General features: G+C 32.1%; 1 protein-coding gene across 1 annotated transcript; it reads right to left on the reverse strand.

Annotated features, from left to right (window-relative positions):
- Nucleotides 1–6,861: 6,861 nt before the first annotated feature.
- LOC107787781 (replication protein A 70 kDa DNA-binding subunit B-like) lies at nt 6,862–10,619 on the reverse strand. Its single transcript, XM_075220863.1, has 7 exons — nt 10,312–10,619; nt 9,140–9,579; nt 8,758–8,842; nt 8,539–8,674; nt 8,190–8,347; nt 7,952–8,072; nt 6,862–7,226 (listed from the first exon to the last, which is right to left on the reverse strand). The coding sequence occupies exons 2-7, from the start codon at nt 9,210–9,212 to the stop codon at nt 7,203–7,205; spliced, it is 597 nt and encodes a 198-aa protein (XP_075076964.1). The 5' UTR covers nt 9,213–9,579; nt 10,312–10,619; the 3' UTR covers nt 6,862–7,202.
- Nucleotides 10,620–22,415: the final 11,796 nt, after the last annotated feature.

Raw genomic sequence — 22,415 nt, forward strand, 5'->3', positions numbered from 1 at the left:
ACTCACTCGTTTTATTTTATATAATGAAATCTTAATGGACATTTTTGTAGTTAGTATTACTCTCCCTGAATTGTAATTGCAATTTAGAACTTGAAGGGATTTGATGACTTATGAATGTCAATTCTACATCAATTATTCTCACGAAAGTAGTTTACATAAACTATTAATAATCTTTATTTTTTCTCTAAATCAAATATGGATTTGCCATTGAAATATTCAGGGAGTAATAGAGAGTATTCGGGGGATGGTGTATTATAAATGGCTTTCACAATCTAATTGTTGAATTAGGTTCTATGTTTGTAGTGAATATGTTGAATATGTTGAAAGTACTCTTTTTTTTTAAGATATTAGACCAAACTTAATTACTTTGTTCTGAGAAACCAATCCAATTGGTGATCACATTAGGAGCAACAAGTGGCTAGAGACTTAAGAGTTTAACGGTTCATGAATATGCACTAAGCATATCAAGCAAAGTCAGGGACATCCTAATATATTTATTTTCTCCGATTTAGGCTTCTTAAACTAACTTTTTTCCTTTAATTCATTAGTTTTTTATATATGTTTTAGATATATTATCAATTCTTAAAGTACTGGCGTAACAATTAAGATGAGATCACTTTTTTTTTTAGGATTTATTACAATATTTTTTTTTATATTTGTTGTCTAAGTTAGATAGAGAAGATCGTGTTTAATTACAATATAGCTTTTGGTAGTGTTGAATTGCTTGATCTTTCAAGTTCTAATGATAGTGATGATGCCATACTTGTAATCGAGGTATTGAAGCTTGAAAATATATAGAAAAATAGTTGCCTTTTTTATTCTATTGCCAACATTAGTATAGGCGATAGAATTTTTTTTTTCCCAATGAAAGGTGGAGGATCAAATATTAATATAACTTTAATCGTCTTTACTCGAAAGTAATTTCAATATTTGCTTTCACTTTTATAGAACATGTACCTTTATCTTGTGAATACAAGGGATGAGACATGAATTTTTAAGTCATATTGATTAATAATATATCTCTTAGGCAAACTTTGCTGCATGACCTAGCTCTGGACCATGAGTTTGTAAATTGTAGCTTTCTCTTGTAGGTTTGTTTAATTTATCATTGATCAAATTTTGTCAAGAGAAACAAGAGAAGTGTTCTTCCTCACCTCATGTAATAACGCATTTAATTAATTAGTAAAGATTAACTTTTCATAAAATTTAACATTAATTATTTTATCATATTTTAAACCGCACGAAGCGCGGACAAATTCACTAGTCTTAGATAAAATTTCATTTTAAGAAATAATTGATATAGCAATGAAAAAGTAAATTTTAAATTGTTAATTGATAAAAAAAATTAATAAAATAATACAAATTGGAGGGTGCCAATGCTGGTTTTGCGTCATTTTGTTTCTCAGCTTCATCTTAAACCTGGATTACCCTTGAGAAAAGAAAAATTAGAAACTCCCCTAGATTTTTGGTACCTCCACTGATTAAGTTAGCCCATTTGTATGATGTGCACTGAAGTTTCCAAAATGGCCAAATCCTTAGATACCTCTTAAACTTGGCATGACTTGTTAGTTATATACTTAAGGCCAAATAGCCTCCTAGTTCCTTAAACTTGCACCTAATTTTAAAGTCCATATATGAACTCTCCATTTTTCTATTTGAACACTCCCACTTGACCGAATAATTATTAATTAGCACCTTTGATCATTGACTATACTTATGTGGCGATAACTTATCTTACGTGGATAAAGTGTGTGGAAGTCACATTCATATAGTGCGTAAATCTATTAATTTTCATTAAGAAGATTGTAAAATAAAAAAAAAATACAAACTACAAGGAAAGAAAGAAAAAAAAACTTATCACTTTTAACCTGCCCCCCCCCCCCCCTGTCGTTCTTCCCATTCCCCCTTTCTTTTCTCATTATTCCCGTCCAACCAATTTTTCCTTATCTTCTTCCTAATTAGTTCTATTTCCATTTTACTGTTCCATTCCCCTTGCCCTCCTCCCTCTGTTCTACTCCATTAATGAAGTTAAGCTTCTTTTATTTTTTCTTCACTATTTTTTTTCTTGTGTATGTTCCTTCTAATTTAAGAGAGAGAATAAAATTGTCAACAATCCAGGTCAAAATATATCACATCCAAATATGAATTTGAGCGTAACTTTCGTCAGCCAAACAAAACAAAAAGGCAAAAGGGACAGTTAATTTCATTACATTTATGGGGTCCAATCACACCCATTGTTTCTGGTTTTACAAAATGCTAGCAAATGCTTTGAAGAGAAGAGTAATTTTTCTTGAAGTTGTAGTGATTTTTCTTTTATTTTGACATTGAGTTTCAGGATTGAACTCTGATTATATTTTTCTTTCTTCTTGATGTTTTTTCGAATCTGATTTATTTGACATCGGAAAGCCCCACTTTTAATGGATCAGATCATAACTTTCACCATTGAAAATGGTGGCTGGGCGCGGAAAGTTCTTCTATCATAATTAGTGACCAAGTAGCAGTCTATTACTTAAATGATCACTCAACTATTCCAAATTATCTACTAAAGTCATCTTTCTTTCGTTTGTAATTTCAAAGTCATTTAACTATGCTATATCACTCAGAAGATCACTTAACTAGATTTCTCAAACTTTTGATTGTCAAGTACCTATTTTACCCTCTAAATTATCAAGTTTTATCTTCTTCTTTTTTTACTTTTTAAATATAATCATTATTTCTCTTTTTAATCTACATTATGGACTTACCTATAGAATAAATATATTTTATTTATAAAATAAAAAATAAAAATTAGTTTTAAGCTCATATAATGTCAGAATAATAATATAATTGAGCATAATTTTTAAGAATATATAGTGTATATTATAAAAAAATCTTTATTTAAATAAATATTTTTATATTACGTGAATGGAATGTATATTTTACAACTTTTATTTCCTTTCGTTCTTAATTGTGTAAAATAAATTATTTAATATTTGTTGTTAATATCAAAATTATTATTACAAACAAATTATTCTAATTAATTTGTTTACTATGCTCAATATTTTATTATTCCAGCATTATATATGCTTAAATACTTTTTATTTTTTTAATTTATAAATAAAATTTATTTATTCTATAGGCAAGTCCATAATATAAATTAAAAAAGAAAAAATAATAATATTAAAAAGTTAAAAAGAAAGGCAAATGTTTATAATTTAGAGGGTAAAATAGGAATTGGGCATTCCAAAGTTTGCGAAATCTAGTTGAGTAATCTACTCAGTGCTATAGACATAGTTAAGTGACTTTGCTGTTACAAACGAAAGAGAAATAACTTTAGTAGATAATTTGGGATAGTTGAGTAACCATTTGAGTAATGGACTCAACCATTTAGACATCCCCAGTCGAATTTTTTGAACTTTTAATAATTCGCAATAATTAATGTTCTGCTCTTATATATTTCAAAATATATTCATATTTTATTAATTATTTTTTTTAAAAAAAGATAATACAATATTAATATATTCATAACTAGTCATATGTACAAAGATTCAAATTCTAAAGCATATATTTTAATGGCAGAACACAAAAACTCCCCACCTTCATCTTTTACTTTCTCGTGTTCTAAGTTCACAAGAGTTTTTGACGTTCCACATCGTCATTGAAATTTATAAAAGTTATGTTTCCAATAAAATATAATTATTACATTGTTTTTTGGTTAGAAAATAATAAATATACAAATATTTGAGTAGAGTTATCATAAAGATATAATTTTACAAAGAGTATACAGTTATAATGATGAGTATTGCTGTTATAAATAAAAAATTATTACAAAAAATAATATCATAGAAAATCGGTTCCACTAAAAACTTGCTTGTTATAGAAAATACATGATGACACAAGTGCTTGTATATATTAGGTAAAAACTGAGTTTTCTCTCTACATGATTAACATCAACTCCAGCTAAGTTTCATCTACTCCGATTTTGAGCTTGGAATCGTTCAAAAATCAGCATTTATTGTAATCAGACAATTCTATCTAACTTCTTAGTTTTGCCATTTGATATTGTGATGTATATTATTTTTGGTCAATCAGAATAACGTGCCATGAATTTTGGATTAAAAACTACTCCTATTAGATATAGTTGATCTTGCAATAAAGGTTGGTATATTTAATTATCCTTCGTAAATCATAAGTAATACTGAAATTGTCAATGGATGAAGCCAAACTAATCTTGTCCCAATTTCCAACTAATAGCCTGTTTGCCAAACTTTTCCAATTCTAAAAGTACTTTATTTTTTAAAAAGTATTTTTTTTCTAAAATTAATGTGTTTGACCAAGCTTTTGGAAGAAAAAAAAAGTGTTTTTGAAAAAAAGCAGAAACAGTTTTGGAGAAGCAAAAAAAAATAGCTTCTCTTCAAAAGCACTTTTCAGAAAAATACACTTAGAAGTAGTTTTTAAAGCTTGGTCAAATACTAATTGCTGCTCGGAAGTGCTTGTCAAATTAATTAGCCAAATACAAACTGCTTCTCACCAAAATACTTTTGAGAAAAATACTTTAAAAAAAAAGTACTTATCAAAATAAGCTGATTTTTGCATCTTCGCCAAACAGGCTATAAGCCGACGCTTGGTTTGCCTCATTTTTTTTGAGAAATTTTCGTAAAGCACTATCTTTTAGTAGTAATTAGCCATCTATAGATACTATTTGCTATATTACGGATTGTAGATACGTTTTCTCTTGTTATAAGATGTATTAGATGTATTTAAGCTACTGTATTCATGAATACAATAGCAAAATAGGCGTGAATCAGGGAAGTCCAGCTAATCATTTGTTGTATTCGAGTGTATTCGACTGTATTCATGGCGTGAAATATGGGATTACAGCTGGACAGATTATTGTATTCGACTGTATTCACAGCGTGAAACGGGGGATTACACTGTTTTTGAACGGAAAGTGAATCAATTAACATAATAGACTCCTAATAGACTCAACAAACTCAATTATAACACATAAATTTTGTATTTCCTTGTATAAAAAAGATTCTCAACCGAAAAATACCCCAAAAACATAGAAATCTTCAGAGAAATTATATAATATATCTGAATACATAAATTATATTAATTAAAAAAATATATGAATACATTCACGGCATATAGCGAGACAGTGAATACAATGAAATACATAGAATACAGCGGGATACATTGAAATACAATGAAAAAAAGACAGTGCATACAATGAAATACATGGAATACAGCGAGATACATTGAATTACATAAAAAAAGACAATGAAATATATGAAAATACAGCGTGATACGTTGAAAATACACTGAAATATATTAACAGAAAATCAAGTTGCTCAGCCCCAAACTCCGACGTCTTTGTTCAAGAACAAACCCTAATTTCCGACGAATCTCATCCTCCCCACCTCCACCAACACCCTTATTTTCTTTAAACACATCACCACTCTCTTTTTGTTCTTGTTTAGCCCAAGACCCATCATCAAGAACATGCGTTTGTATACCCTCAACACTTTCTATGTCTTCATTGAACAGTGATTGATCAGTTTCAGAAGAAAGTTTCCACAAATCAGAAGATGATGGCTCTGAATCTTTGCCATTGTTGTTGTTACCTGTGGAGAGGAAATGGGAGTTGTTGGAGAAGAAACATGGCTTGGGAATGGGTAAAGAGGATATAGTGGAAATGGGTTTAGGGTTTAATAAGTGGGTTTTGGAAGGAAGCAGGGTTAAGAGTCGGAGGTGTGAGGATTTGGAGATGAAACGAGAGAGCATTATGGAGACTTGACAAACAGAAACAGAGGAAGATGGCGGCGAGCGGAGCCCTCAGTTGTGTTTTTAGGGAATGAGGGAAGAGAATGACATGTATCAAAGTAGAGAGAGAAAGAAAATAGTGTAACTGAATAGCGTATTTAGTGGCTTAGGGATAAGTGATAATCAAAATTAGATATTTTGCTATAAACATTAAAAGGTATCTATAGAATATAATTTTTTAAATGGTATTTATTTAAAATAAATAAGGTGTTAACCTTTGCTATAGGAGGTAAAAATTCATATTTGTTTTTGGTTGACAACTTCAATATTAAACAGTTGATGCTTCATTATTGGACTTGGACACACCTAAGTGTCTCAAATGAGCTTGAATAATAAATAAGTTTACTGAACCGAACATGAGAAGAGGGTGTACGAACACTGCAATTAAGAGTTGTACCAAAATCAAAATAAAGTGTACTATAATGTTTGGCCCTTCTCCTTCCTGATTAAACACGTGTAATACACGTGTAGCTCTCCAGCTACATACAACAGTAACAAGACTCCTTCAAGTTCAGAAACTCTTGGTTATTCAGATTCTCTCTCACTAGTATATTTACCCGCTTGATGCGCGGATCATTTTAAACAAAAAAGAGCATAGAAAAATATTAAAAAGAAATATATATTACAGACTATATTTAATGACTGCAATAAAAAAAATTAAATGAAAAGAAAAATAGGTGAATTCTATCGGGTTATGTCTATGAATTTGTTGTTAGGGACCATCAATCCTCAAAAGCTATTTTAACATACCTGAGAAATGATACGTCAATATTTGGCTTTAAAAGGATTAATCCACATGAAAATGCATAAACTTTTGACTCAAGTAGAAACACAAAGGACATCACATTTGGTTAAAATCTTATTTCAGCTCCTGTCTCGAACGAAGGTTAATATGGGTGCACCAACTTGCACAAAATATTATTTTAAGTAGCTCCAACAGAAACCACATAGTGACTTTAATCTTGATAAATTCTCATCCTTCAAAGTAGGCCACACGCAACAAATAGAACATGTGCAATAGCAAATATAATGGCTAAACAATAGCCTGAAAAAATCATCCCTCGAGAAATACTCAAGTCCATAATAGGACACTACAATTCTCTTAAGTAACCAAGTAATAATCAACAAAAATATTGCACCTCTAATCAATGGTTTAACGCAAAAATAAAAATGCCAATACTAAAGAGATAATGACACAGGTAATTACTTTTGTTGATATGAAAATAACAATATTTGATAACAAGTAATTACACTACCACCAAACTGCAGAGCTACATGATGAATAATCTTTTCTCCCTTGCTCCTCATTTCGATCAGATAACCAAATAACAAATTTTCCCAGCCGTGAGAACAAATTAACAATTCGAACATTAATTGGAGAAGTCATCAACAATGTATTAGTGACTTTGATCATACATTTCCTATCAAAGTAAAAAAGAACAGAATCAAATAATTAAGTAGTAGAACTTAGGAGTTAGCATATTGAGAAAGAATCTTGTTGTATCACAACAGTAAAAGACAAACAAAAAAAATGAGTAGATCGATTAGCACTCAAAATATGAGTATATGAAAACATCTTAGACATTTGAGTAATGCGGAAGAAATATTAGAAACGTATGTATATTGCAGACTAAATTTATCGACCGTATTAAAAAAATAAAAAAATAAACCAAAAGACAAATTAAACCACACTTTCAATTTCCTCACCGAGAATGGATTCAGTCAGTTTCCTTTCTTTTCATATATTGACGTTGCATTTTATAATAAAAGCATTTCTTTCCTACTCCTCAATAACAGTTGTACAATTGGCACCTAAATTCTATCTTCATGACTCATACTCAGACATGTTAAAAAATAACAGTATCTTCCTACTTTAATGAGTATCCTCCAAAATAGCAATTTGTAGACTAATGTGTTTACTACTTCTGAACATGACTGAGGTACTTTGAGTATTTAAGAAAAGGTAAAAAAATTCACCTTCGCAATATTCTCTTTCTTAACAATAACATTGAACATGAATTTTTTATAAAGAATATCGTCCAGTTCAGTTGGATAAGAACAATCAGCATCCCCAATTGAGGTCTACACCAAATTTCCGAGGTTAGAAATATTATAATTGACAACTAAATTAAGTTTAGTATTGTACCTCAACTAATCCTTCTTTAAGTTCTTTTGCGGACTTCCCTATAAGCTGCATAGCGTCGCGATTCCAAAGCAATAATGAGATAAAAGCGGTTCCATCCATAACACGAACTTGAAGCCTATACCTGCAACTCAATTTTGATTAACTTTATGCATATTTTTTTATAAAAATATATATATATATATATATATATATATATATATATATATATATATATATATATATATATATAAGTAATTACCTGTGAGTAATAGAACATGCTTCTTCATTGCATTTCTTGCAAAAGTATGTAGTACCAACTTTGTCAACCTTTTTAGTACACTTGTTGCATGCCAAGTATGACCATCCTCGGTCAAGTTTCAAATTCACCAATTTTGCCGCAATCCAATAGCTACATTCCTATTTAAGATAAAGAAAAAATTATTGTAAATGCAAAACAAAACATAAGGTACATATAATATTATAGTAAATTAAACTCATTTGCATGCACTTAACTAAATAATTATTTAAACAGTACAATTCCTTTGTCATTGTAAATGCAAAACAGAAAACATAAGGTAAATAAAATTGTAACACTAAATTAAACTCACATGCGTACACTGAACTAAATCCCTAATAGTTTTAAACAGTATAATTCCTTTGTCTAACTCATCTCTAACAGAGTAACTTTGTTGTGAACTTGTCTGAGTGATCCGCTCAAAGTTTGATTGACGTACTGCCAGGAATCTACATAAGTCGAAAATTGTTATTTGTCAATACTGTTTTTATATTTTTTGTAAATATAGAAAAGAATTGTACACTTGACAAACCTGGATTTAAACTCAGTTGATTGCGGCAGCGTAGGATTAATCCATATCTTTGTCTGATACCAACAGCTACGCACTGAGTAATTACCTGTGGAGCAGATTTACTATAATTATAAATCTGAAATTATATAATATTTATAAACTAAAATTGAAAAATACATGTAATTAATGGTAAACCTCGAAATTTTTGAGCTTTCATATGTTAGAAAACAACAATCAAAGGTTTATCTGTAGATTCAGTCAAGTGATGTTGAATTTGATCCACAAGTTCACTCCATAAGGTTGCCAAAATCCTGTTCCTCTTATACGTTTTATGGTAAAACTTAATCAACAACAATATATGTAGTTTTATTAAAGTATTATTTTTTATTTGCGAATGACTTACTGATCATCCTCGAGTACAACATTAATAAAGACACTTTGGTCGTCTCCTTGTTTGTAGGTCTTAACATCTTCATAGGTCACAACCTGGCCAACAACATCTATAAATATAATAGTTAGTAACATAGTTTTACAAAACCTACCATTTAAATAAAAAGGAAAAGAAGACTTATCGAATAATTCTGTCTCATCGACATCATGTTGATTTGTTAGTTGGTCAAAAGGACGCAAGTTAAAGATGTTCATATGAAATCCAGGATCAGTTGTTTCCTCAACAAATGTCTTTTGTGTAAATGTCAGCCTCAAGTTGTGTGTCGTAGTCCTCAACTTCAAATTATTTAGTCCGACAACAAAGTAGCTCATACGATATAAGCGAAGTTCCTGTATCTTGTTCCTAAAAAACTTAACAACATACTTTCCGATTGAAGCATGTATACGATCACCCTACAAAATCATATTCCTTATTAATGCATAATTATGAAGCCAACATTAAGAGACAGAAAGATGAATACCTGTAGTACACATATTTCACATATAAGCGTAGTTTATGTATGTTCATCCGATGATAGTCTAAGCAAAGCAACCAATATGTAATATATATGCCAGTTGATATAGTTTTAAATGTCCCATAAAGATTTTCGCACTTTGTTAAATTCATCTTCTTAGATACTTTCCAAAATTCCAAGTTGATATAGTTTTAAATGTCCCATAAAGATTTTAAAGTTGTCTTAGTCATTTAGAGCATGTTGAATTTCGGTAAATGTATAACAAAAGTTGGAACTATTAGTACCAATTAAAGGAAGAAAGCCTTCTTCATTATAGGGAATAATTGGGTCACTTCCAGTTATCTAATCTCATAAGAGAAAACAATTGTATTTTTTGATAATTGCTTAAAAAAATCTATTTTCCTAAAGCATCTCATCTTACATTCAAACTTTGTTAGACAACCATCCTCTCTGTTGCAACTTTCATTTGACTTCTCTTCTCAGGTTGAATTAAGCCATTCTTTACCCTTCTCGAGGAGCATCCACTTTTGTAAGTTAGTGATGTTCTCTCCGTCTCATCCTCAATATTGTATTTCCAAATCTCAAGACCATTATTTTTTTTTCATATTAAGACACCGTTCACTAATATGCATAAAGTAAGTAAAAGAATGAGGCAAAAATAACATGTTACCTTCGAATCCTGTAAAACCAATTCAATTGAAAGCGGTATTTCCGGCTTAAATCGATCCGGGATTATTTATATTTGAACGACTCTAACTTTGAGATTCCATTGCATCGAGTTGCCTGAAATTTGTTTGATATCATGAAGTTGTGTATCCATAATTGCAAAGCAATTTTAATCAGACTGAGTAGATAAAATAGGAAGTTGAAAAGGATTCAAAAATATAAAGTGCACAAATCAATCAGTAATGGAGATGTAGATAGAATAGGGAGTTTTGGTTGGAAGCCCACGTTTGGGAGCACGATCAATCGTGGGTTTTTAACTGACTGCTTTCTTGCGTTTTTTCTCAGTGATGGGCAGTTGCTGATTAAAAAACAAAAACTAAGAAAGTGTGAGGGTTTTATTTTTTTTATAAAAGCCAATCAAAAAAGGGGAGGAGTTCTATTTTTAATAGGTAAGTGTAATAATAAATAATAAATAAATGAATAGAATAACTCAAAAACTCAATCGTGGGACACGATCAGTCGTGAGGTTTAGGATACTGTTTTCTTTGTTTTAATTTTTCTTTTTTCTTTATAAAAATAATTGGCAAATTTGAGTGGGTAGTTTTTATTAGAAAACGGCCAACAATAAAAGTGGGAGTTGTTTTTTTCTTTTTGTAATTTCCAAGTATAATACATTAACTGCCAAAATATTGGAGGAAGTATACAATCTATCTGAAATTCGTAGGTTGCAAGTTTATTTTCCTGATTTGTAGTTTAAATTAATTTTGAACTCCAACTATTTTGGAGATTTGTCTTAAAGTTTGACATGTGTTGAATTGTGGGTATTCCACTTGGCATCCTATTATAGTTTTGCCTTTGTTATTCTATATAGATAGATTCGCTGCTATCTACTCTACAATTACCGTCTCCTTCTTGGGTGAGTTTCCTACTCACTCACAGATTAAATATGTATCTCTTTTTGGGTGAGTTTCCTAATTTTTATCGGCGTTTCTCTTTCTTCATTCTTTTAGTGTCGAATCCTTGTGTTTTGCTTAGTTACTTCTCGCTGTTCTTTACTCTTTCAAAAGTAAAATTTTTCTGTTGATGGTCTGAGATGGTATTTTATGGCATGACTCTTTGCTATATAGTTTGAAAAAGGTAGGTTGGGGGCTTCCTGCTTCCAATTTGTACACGAAAATTCATGCATATCCCTTTAATCAATCATTTTAATTTCAAACTTCTATATTTCTCAATTTGAGCTCAATTTTATCTCTGCTGTGTTATTTTATTCTGTTCTGGTGAGTTTTTCTCGATTCCTACTTTTTTTTGTTGGGAATAAATCCCTTACTAAAATAATATTCACGGTAATAAAGCGGAATAATAATGTAGCACCGAGATACGGTAATTAACAAGAATAAAAGAGTAACAATGACACCAAAATTTTTACGTGGAAAACCCTTCTGAATAAGGGAAAAAACCACGACCCCGAGAGGAGCAACTGATATCACTATAGTAAGGAATTTTACACTTTGTAGGTCGGAGGTAAATACTCCAAAGACCACTACAACACTCAAAAGAAATAACCCTCTTTTGATATTCTCACCTCACTACAATATCGCTCACTCTCTATTTTCCTCACAGACTATTTTCTTATACCTTGTCTGTGAAACCTCACTCTTTCTTTCTCTCTTTGTTGGTGTGAAGAAATGAGAGTTGAAGCTCTCCTTTTATAGCCAAAGCTTCTCAATTTCCATTGGGCCGCAAACATCAGAATATACTAAATCAAGTATATTCAATTTTCTTTCAGACGATGTCTGAAATGAGACTCTATGCTGCTTACCAAATAAACAGTAGTCACAAGGTTTTACCGTTGTACCTTTGGCATAAGAAATGAGTGATTTCTTGGCAAGAATCTGCAATCCCTTCTCTCTCATATGACCCATTCTTTTGTGCCACAAATCTACAGAAATCTCATCTTGTGCCGCGTTCAATTCACCTTGGCATATTTCTGCATTTGTCCTGTACAACGTGCCACGAGCAACTCCCTTTGCAATCACCAATGATCCCTTAGTGAGTCTCCACTTTTGATTTGCAAAATAGCTCTCGTATCCATCTCGGTCTAAAGCAATTCCCGAGATCAAGTTCATCCGTAAATCAGGTACATGCCGCACATCCTTTAGAACCAATGTGCATCCGACATTTGTCTTGATACAAATGTCACCAATCCCTGCAATCGGTGTGGCATGGTGAGACCCATTTTCACTGTGCCGAAATCACCTGCTACATATCTGCAAAAAAGATCTCTTACCGGTGTGGCATGGTGAGATGCCGCTGTGTCAACCACCCATTCCGACTCTGAACCTGACAGGTGCATGCATTCCTCTTCCTCATTTATAAAGAGGACAACATTATCATTATTTTGCACCATGGCGGCTGTGTTGTCGTCATTCTTCTGGCCACTGGTTTCACCTTTGCCCTTCCTTGGATTTGGGCAATCTCTTTTGAAGTGACCTGGTTGATTACAGTTGTAGCAATTTCTGACTCTTGATTTGGATCGGTTCTTTGACTTCCCACGAGCTCCGGATCTACCATAGTTGTTCGAACTCCTTTGATAACTCCTGCCTCTACCTTCTGTGATGAGAGCCTGTCCTTGATTTTCAGGCTTCTTTCTCATCTTCTCATTGAGTAGAAGAGCCGATGTGACATCTTTCAACTCAATAGTAGTCTTACCATGCAGGATGGTTGTTGCCAAATTATCGTACGAAGATGGCAACGAGTTCAATAGCAAGATGGCTTTATCTTCTTCCTCGATTTTCACTCTGAGGTTGGCAAGCTGTGTGATTAGTCCGTTAAACACATTTAAATGTGACAAAAAATTCGTACCTTCACTCATGTGTAGGGCGTATAACTGCTTCTTCAGGTACAATTTATTTGTCAGCGTTTTGGACATGTATAGGCTTTCCAACCTTGTCCAAATTCCTCGTGCAGTGTCTTCATCAATGATGTTATTTACCACATCATCTGATAAGTGCAACCTAATTGCACTAGCAGCTCTTTCATCCAAGTCAGCCCAATCCTCAGCTTTCATGGTATCAGGCTTTTTGGAATCAACATCTAGAACCTTGTGTAATCCTTGTTGGATGAGCAGATCTCTCATCCTTCTTTGCCATGTTGAGAAACCGTTATCTCCGTTGAATTTTGCTACCTCGTACTTTACTCCGGACATTTTTATTTTTCACCAAGTATAGTACTACCGACAGTGAATAGTATTTCAGTGAACGAGTAGAACCTGTGCTCTGATACCAGTTGTTGGGAATAAACCCCTTACCAAAATAATATTCACGGTAATAAAGCGGAATAATAATGTAGCACCGAGATACGGTAATTAACAAGAATAAAAGAGTAACAATGACACCAAAATTTTTACGTGGAAAACCCTTCTGAATAAGGGAAAAAACCACGACCCCGAGAGGAGCAACTGATATCACTATAGTAAGGAATTTTACACTTTGTAGGTCGGAGGTAAATACTCCAAAGACCACTACAACACTCAAAAGAAATAACCCTCTTTTGATATTCTCACCTCACTACAATATCGCTCACTCTCTATTTTCCTCACAGACTATTTTCTTATACATTATCTGTGAAACCTCACTCTTTCTTTCTCTCTTTGTTGGTGTGAAGAAATGAGAGTTGAAGCTCTCCTTTTATAGCCAAAGCTTCACCCTCTAAAGCCTACAATATTTGACAATTTACACACACTTTTCACAATTCAACAAAGTTGGCTACCAAACCAAAGAAATTCAACAAGGTTGGCTACCAACCAAATCAAGTCAACAAGGTTGGCTACCAAACCAAAAAAAACTCTTATTAGGCACATGCCTAATACTTTTTCAATGAGATGGACATCATCATTTTTAAGGCACCCTGTTAATGCTATGTTTTATTTGTACACTGATGGACCAGATGTGTTTGATAATATGCCTAAATCAACTGAACTTAGATTTTATCCTATTGTTGGGAAGGATATAATATGTTATTCCATGCTCTCTCAGTATTTTCTCCTTTGTTTTAGGTTTGGGAATGAAGAATTGTGAATACAGTATAGTGCTTTGGAGTCTAAAGAGTATTTGATTAAGAAAAGTTGGATAAAGGATTGGTATTTTCCATTAGGATCTAATTCGATATTGAATTTTTTTCTTTATCTGATTAAGGAATCTGTGATAGAGGATTTAGAAGTTGACATTGGAATCTAATGAGATCTGGTATTGAAATATATTACAAATCTAACTAAGAAAAGAAAAGAAAATGAAATAAAAGAAATAGTAATTTGCACAAAGTCCACCTAGAGAACCTTTTTATTCTTTTATTTGGTCTTTGGTGTGGCTTGGTTAACTTTTGTTGACGTTTTGTGTGTAGGTATGCTTGCATAGTTGGTTTAAAAAATGAAGAATCATTGTTTAAGATACATAGTGGCTATTTTTTCAGATTTCTAATGACAATACCAAATTATTATCCAATGAAATTATAAGCCTCTTTTCAGCTATCCACATTCTTGATAGAACAAATCAGAATGAATTTCAAAAGAAACGAGTAAAATAATACAGAGACATACCAGATCTCCTTCGCGGAACTGCATATCACTGTCAACTCTCTATGTTCACTTTTAGGTAATGTAAGAAATTCAAGATTATTCTACATAGTATCACAAGGGAGAATTCCAACATAACTAATTTTTTCTGAATAGCAGATAGATAGACGTTTCAAAATTCAACTCTTAATCTCGACATGTTAAAAAGATTAAGAAATAATTAGTAAGAAGTATAGAATATATTTTATAGTGTATATATATTATATGCTTTATTTAAAGGGAAGTCTTTACATTACTGGACAAATGGTGGAAGCTGGAAATTCTACACTATGTCATGCCGCAACCATATATAAAAGCTCTAGAAGTGGATTCTCTTAAGCATATTCCAGTTATGAAGTCATGATTTGACAGGTTTATGAGCAAGGTAACATAACTTCAGTTTACCAGCTTTGTGCTGGCATGTGGTTTGATTCCGATGAAACGAAACCTAGATGAAATTTTTTTGTAGCTCCGGGAGGGGGAACTGCTTATTATTGAAGTTGAAATCCCTAGAATTCCACCAAGCTTTTTCCTTCCCCAACTGAGTTTAAGTTACCGAGCTTTCTTTCTCTAGGCCTTTATTGCTTGCCCAATACCTTTTTTTAAAATTTCCTATGTTCTTGTGCTTGGTTAATATTTGCTATTTAAACATTCAGTGCGTGGATTGAGCTTAGAAATTGCATTTCTAAAGTAGTGCATTTTTTTTTAAATGTATATCGTGCAGTTCTATGGTGAGAGAGATGGGTAAATGCATACATCGATGGCTTTCACAAGTCTGACAGTTGTAACTATACCAATATTTGTGAGTTCTATGAATCTCTTGCTTGGTAGTTTGTTAGTGCTGTTCCTCTGTACTTGTAAATAATGATTCTGGAAATTAGAACGTTAGCTTATAAACGTAAATATAAATAAAAAACAGAAATTAATTCGAGCCCACTGAATTCACAGTGTTTCCTTAAGGAATTTAATCCCCTCCTAGTACCCAAGGTTATAGATTATTTCCTCCCAGGATAGAACGAATTACACACTGGTGTAGCGGTACTTCAAACCCCAGTGTTTCAACGAACACAAAGTTCGGCAACAAATCACACTTATGGATGCTTTGTTTGTAGTTAAAAACAATGCAGAATAAGGAGGACAACTCAGAAGTCGAATGGAAATTCTGAGAGGAAGGAATGCAAAGTATAGCCAATGTTGAATTCTTACTGAAGAGAATATCAAATTGCAATTCGTTTTTCCAGTGTATACGCAGTGTATACAGAGTGTATATCCAGTATATGCAGAGTGTATATCCAGTGTATACAGAGTGTATATTAAGTGTATACAGAGTGTATATTAAGTGTATACAGAGTGTTTCAAGTGTTTTTTCCGATGTGTTCTTCTTTCTCTCCAACTTATGCTCTATTTATAGCAGTTATTTGAGAGAAATCCGCCCCTTCCATGGTGCAACAAGCACTAGATCATGGAGAAAGCACTTACATGGTGGTATATACACTTGCTTGGTGGGAGGAACACTTGCACCATTGTGGGAGGTGCACTAGGCTGCATTGTTGCTTAGTGTTGCAACACAATACACGGATTGGAAAACATCCGTTACAAACACGGATTATATCACGTTAATATTCACTATTAACAAATAAATTTGGTCCAAAAAATTAATCAATCGATCGATCATTTGACCAAATCCGAATCCAAATCCCATTTCCCATTCACTCTAATTTTAAGACTATTTCATCTTAAACAAAAACTCAACAGTTAGTACTTTAGTTTTAGCAATTTTTCGTTAATTTAGTTTGGTAATAGAGATAACGTTGCAAGACTGATTGTGTGGTATAGCACTAATATGTATAATTTGTGTAAAACATAAATATGCAGGCATCTAGGCTAAACAAATACGTAAAAGCTAAGACTGTAATGCACGATCGAAATCCATGTTTCTAAGCCCTCGAGAATATGATTATAGGGTTAAAAATATAAAAAGTTATGTGCAAATGTCCTATGTTTGCTTCAGAAGGTCTTAGTTCTGTTTCCTCTTGGCTGTTGAGTGGACAACCAATTTTCTGAGATCTCCAATCCCCTTGACTGGCAGATTGTGCTGCTGTGGTCAAAGAGCTATCTTTTGTAGTCTTACACTCTTACTTTTGAAATTGAATCTTGATATTATCCAGCTTCTTGTGTGATATATATTGGGGGACTTTGGATTTTCAGCTCTAAAAGGAGTTCTATGTCATCTGTCAATATGGAGAAACCATAAACTATCATTTCGCGGTGAGCTAGAGCATGTACAAGAGCTGCCATGGTTTAAAAAGCATTGTTAGAGGATGAGAAGGCCCAAAAACTTGCTCTGCAGCATTGTCTAGAAGTTGTAAGCTCATGAAATCTTTAAATTTTCATCTACCGTATCCACACACACACATATATATAATTTTTCAGCCCTGTTAATTGAATAACTCCTACCTCTTTTACATAATCTTTTGCAGCATGCAAAATCAAGTGTGACTTGCTCTATTGGTTTATTATGTAGGAATATAAAAAAAGAAAATCTTCTTTTTACTCTGTTCTGCACTTTCTAGATAACTTTTTAAAGTGCCTTAGTTTCAATAGGCTAGATTATTCTTTTTGGTTGTGGCATATTCCCTGTTCTTAAGAATAACTTGAAGCAGAGTACAAAGATATTTTATACTGGTGGTAATCAGTCATTAAGAAGTTAGGAGGATGGTTATGCTGATTTTAGCAATTTTGCATTGCCCTCAATGTTTTAGATTTATGCAATGTGTCATTTTCTTGAAGTTGTTTCAACAGTTTTTGCCATAAACAAAGAACAATCTTTACTCATTCTAAATCTCTTACTTAGTGGAGGTAGCATGTCAATACTAATTATTCTGTTTGCACCATATTCTGTCATCTTGCTCTATTGGTATATTAGGAGTACTGTAACCCTCCTTCACTATATTTTCTTTCCAATACGGAAAAGAAAGAAGAAAAGACCATTTATCAATTGCAACACATACTGCTACTACAACAGTTAAACACTAGAATAAAATGTAATATCTTAAATTTACTGATTGTTTAAAATATACTTATTTCTGTGAGGGAAAATGTGTTAATTAGAGATATTCATTACTGCGCCATGTGTAAGACACGTACTGTAATTAACATACATTTGACATTCAAATTCACATAATTGTAGTATCAGCATAATCAGCTCAAAAGTGAGAAGAAAAAATAATGTCAGAGTATGTCACTTGGTTAACTATGGCTCCTAGTTGCAAAATGTTTAGTGTCAGCACCCTGCTGGATGATGGTGATATCTGTGTTGGTTGCCTTTTTTTCTATGCCTCTCATAGATGCATGACTCTTTTAAGTGTTATAAATCTTTGTATATGATAATTTGGTAAGTGAAAAAAGGATTAAGTAACGTAGGACTATTTCTTTAATTAAAAGTTGAATAGCTGGAATGGAACTTCATGTTCCAGCGGTAATATTGAGTTAGAGTATGTGTTACCCCAAAAAAAGTGTTAAGAATATTTGGTAATCTGTCCTTATCTTTTGCTTTTGAAATGTAGTTGCTATAACAGTCACAGTGAGGCACTAAAGCACTTCAGTTCAGCTGGATCACAGACAACCAATTGAGACGCTGCAAACATACCTTCTACTTTATAACTCACCAATATCTACACTCTACACACCTGTCATTCTTATTTCTTTTGGTTATTAATGTTTACTTATTTCATGAAGGTACTGCAAAGCTACTTTATATTCCTTGATTTTTGGCAAAGTCTGGCTACGAAGCTTTGGACTACCGCTCTTGATCATAGAAAATGATGAAGTCTGACGTGCTTGTGATGTCTTTGTAGATGTAAATATTTCTTTATGGTTTTTGGTATACTTGTGATTTTTGCACATATTGTAGATAAACCTATCCTATTATGCCAATGATGTTTGTTTGGAAGTTGTATAGAAAAGTATCATGTTCTGCCTATAGTACAAAGTTTTGGTCAATAATTTATTTTGATTTTATTAAGGGGAGGTTTTCTATGAGTATCAGAACATATGGTTCGGTTAATAATTTTAGCTATATATAGTTCAGTCCATAGTTTTAAGTTTTTTACTGCGTTCTTATCATTACTACCTCAAAACAACATCTTATTAGCCATATACCAACGAAATTGCTCCAAGGTGCACCCCACTTGATTTCCAATCAATTGAGAGTGTCGGTTTACGCAAGCTTCTTAAAGTTAGTATTCTGTAGGCCTAATCTTCTCATTTCTTCGTAAATCTCGGGGAGAATATAGTATGTATACAAATATTTGTTGAGCACGGGCAATGCACATCTAGTTAATGTAAAATTGGATTGAAGAAAGAAGAATTAATCGTTTAGGTTTAGGGAAAAAAATGAAAACGAAGAATCAAAGCCGTGCAAAATGAAATCTTTTTGACAGCTTATATTATAAAAAAAAATCCTAATTTAATAAGCTTTGACCCTTTTCTCATATCACATGGGGCGATTTGCAGCCGTATTCTATTTTTATGCCACCTTTTAACTTATACCTTATTTTTAAAAACTATTGATTTTGTAACCAACTAACAAAAAATCCGTAATAATATGATCATTATACCCCTTCCAAAACATATAAAAGATGCATCAATCATACCTAGAATTAAATTCCAGATCTTCTTCGTATCTCCTCCATCAGTCCGTCTCTCCTGAGATCGCCTCTCGCAAACCAAATTTGAACCAGATTCAAATTCCAAATTCCAAATTCCAAATTACAAAATACATTGTAAGTGTTCAAATTCATCTTCAGAATTCAAAATAGTTTTTGAATTACATGTTTTCTGATTGATTGATTGAAGTTGTTTGACGAACTTCACTGATATGCTGAATTTGCATTCTAAATCTATTTGACGATGAATTCTAACATTCTAATCCGACAAATATGCTAAAACAAGCTGAAGTTATTTAGTTCATATCTAAAAAATTAAGCAAAACGAGCTGGCAAATAACACAACGAAGAAAAAATTATATTAAAACATTATATGAGTGTTTTAATATTTAAAACACCTATGCGCAAAAAACTTCGGCATAAGTGCCGAAGTTTTTTAGCTAATATTTAAAAATTTCAACAGGAGGAGCTGAAGTTTTCCTATTACACCGGGTAAAAACAAATAAAACATCAATAAAATTTCATATTGCACAAAAAACTTCGGCATAGGTGCTGAAGTTTTTTAGTTAATATTTACAAACTTCAGCAGGAGGAGCTGAAGTTTTCCTATTACACTCTGTAAAAAAAAATAAAACATCAATTAAAAGTTCATATTGCATAAAAAACTTCGGCATAGGTGCTGAAGTTTTTTAGTTAATATTTACAAACTTCAGCAGGAGGAGCTGAAGTTTTTCTATTACACTCTGTAAAAAAAAAATAAAACATAAATTAAAATTTCATATTGCACAAAAAACTTCAGCACATGTGCTGAAGTTTTTTAGTTAATCTGTAAAAACTTCGGCTAATGGAACTGAAGTTTTCCTCCTGCACTATGTATTTTATTATCATTTTTTGGAAAAACTTCATACCAAAAAATGCTTATGTTTTCAGGAATATGTAAAACATTTTTCATATAATTTTTTGTATGCTGAAGTTTTTTTAGTTCATCTGCTAAAAATGCTTAATATTTTGTCGTGCAATATGTAATTTTCGGATAAGTTTTTGTTAATTGTTCTGTTATTTTCTAAGTTTAAAAAGAATTTTTAGTTCATGCTTGAAGTTTTCATCAATCACTGTGTATTTTATTATGATTTTTTGAAAAAACTTCATACCAAAAAATGCTTAATATTCGGATTAGTTTTTGTTAATTCCTGTTGAACTTATATAGTTCATTTCCTTTGCTATTTTTCGACTTTGAATAGAATTAATATTAAAAAACGCAAAAAAAAAACTTAAAACAAAAATTGAATATTTCATTAAATATTAAAAAAGATAAATTAAACTATATAAATAACAAAAAGAAAAACTAATCGTCCATATCATCATCATCATCATCGTCGTCGTCACTACCAGATGGACGAGCATCTTCATCAGCAAGATTATCAAATCTTGCATACATCACAAACATATCAAGCTTGTTGTTAATTTCTTCTAGCTCCCTGTCGTACTTGTGTATGAGGTCATCCAGTTTCAGCTCAAAAGCCTCTATAATGTCTTGCTTGATTTCTTCCACTATTTGCCTGATGACAACATCCATTTTTTCCTTTTTGTATTTTATTATGTATGCTAAAATATATATGTTTGAGTGAATAAACTCACAAGGAATAGCGTGCTTATATAGGGGAAAAAACTTCTGCAAGGTATATGAAAAGGCAAAGAAGAATTTTAAACATTGTCTAATGAAAAACGTGCATGAATGTGATAGGAATGTAATTATTACACTAACACATACCCCCAACGCAATATAATTATTACTTTAATTGTGTAGGTTACTCCTGTATTCTATGCAATTAATGCTGAAACATGCTAAAGTTTGTTGAATTCATTTGCTAAAACTTCAGTCCAATGTGCTGAAGTTCTTTAGTTCATTTCTAAAATCTTCAGCACCTAATGAGCTGAAGTTGTTTTCCCTGCATTCATGAATCCCTGTCATACAGTTTTTTCAAAAAAACTTCAGCTGATATGCTGAAGTTATTAAGCTTATTTCTAAAAACTTCTGCACTTAATAAGCTAAAGTTTTCTGTGCAGCATTCATTAATTATGTCATACATCTTTTTCCAAAAAATTTCAGCAGAAAATGCCTAAGTGATTTAGTTCATTTGTAAAAACTTCAGCACAAACAACCTAAAAATTCTTCTGTTCACTTTCCTAATACTTTCCACTAACATGAATCTGCAGGATGAGTTCGATTTGCGTTGTTATAACTTTCAATGCGAGTTGGACTCCTGATTTCAAATACTTGGATCATGATACAAAACTTATTCTACTTAATAAGCACATATCATTCAATACTTTCCTGAAGAAAATTAGTGAAGTTGCAAATATTGATTCAACCAGATATGCACTAAAAGTATGGTTTGATATCAAACTAAATACAAGCAAAAGAATTCTTGTAACTTCAGATGAAGAACTCAGTACTGTATACATTTGCTTACAACTGATTCACCTTACAAGAATTGCCATTTCATCATTGAAAAAATACATCCTTCAAAATCTGCAGCATTCAAACAATCGCTTGCATATGCGATAGATTCAGAACCTTTTGCTGATTATCAACATGAAGTAGGACAACCAATAATGGAAGTAGACAACGAGCAACAACCTTCTAAAATTACAGCTACTTCAGAATATATAATGCTGCAACAATTACCCCCTCCTCCAATAAATTCATACCAGTTTGTCAATGACCAAGAAGAAGGACAACTAATAATGCAAATTGACAACCAACACACAATCCAACAAAGCTTTTTGTTACCTTCTGCAATGATAAGCAACAACTAAGATGAAGTAAAC

The sequence above is a fragment of the Nicotiana tabacum genome, chromosome 8 (genome assembly GCF_000715075.1).
Source record: "Nicotiana tabacum cultivar K326 chromosome 8, ASM71507v2, whole genome shotgun sequence".
In the NCBI taxonomy this organism is placed as follows: Eukaryota; Viridiplantae; Streptophyta; class Magnoliopsida; order Solanales; family Solanaceae; genus Nicotiana; species Nicotiana tabacum.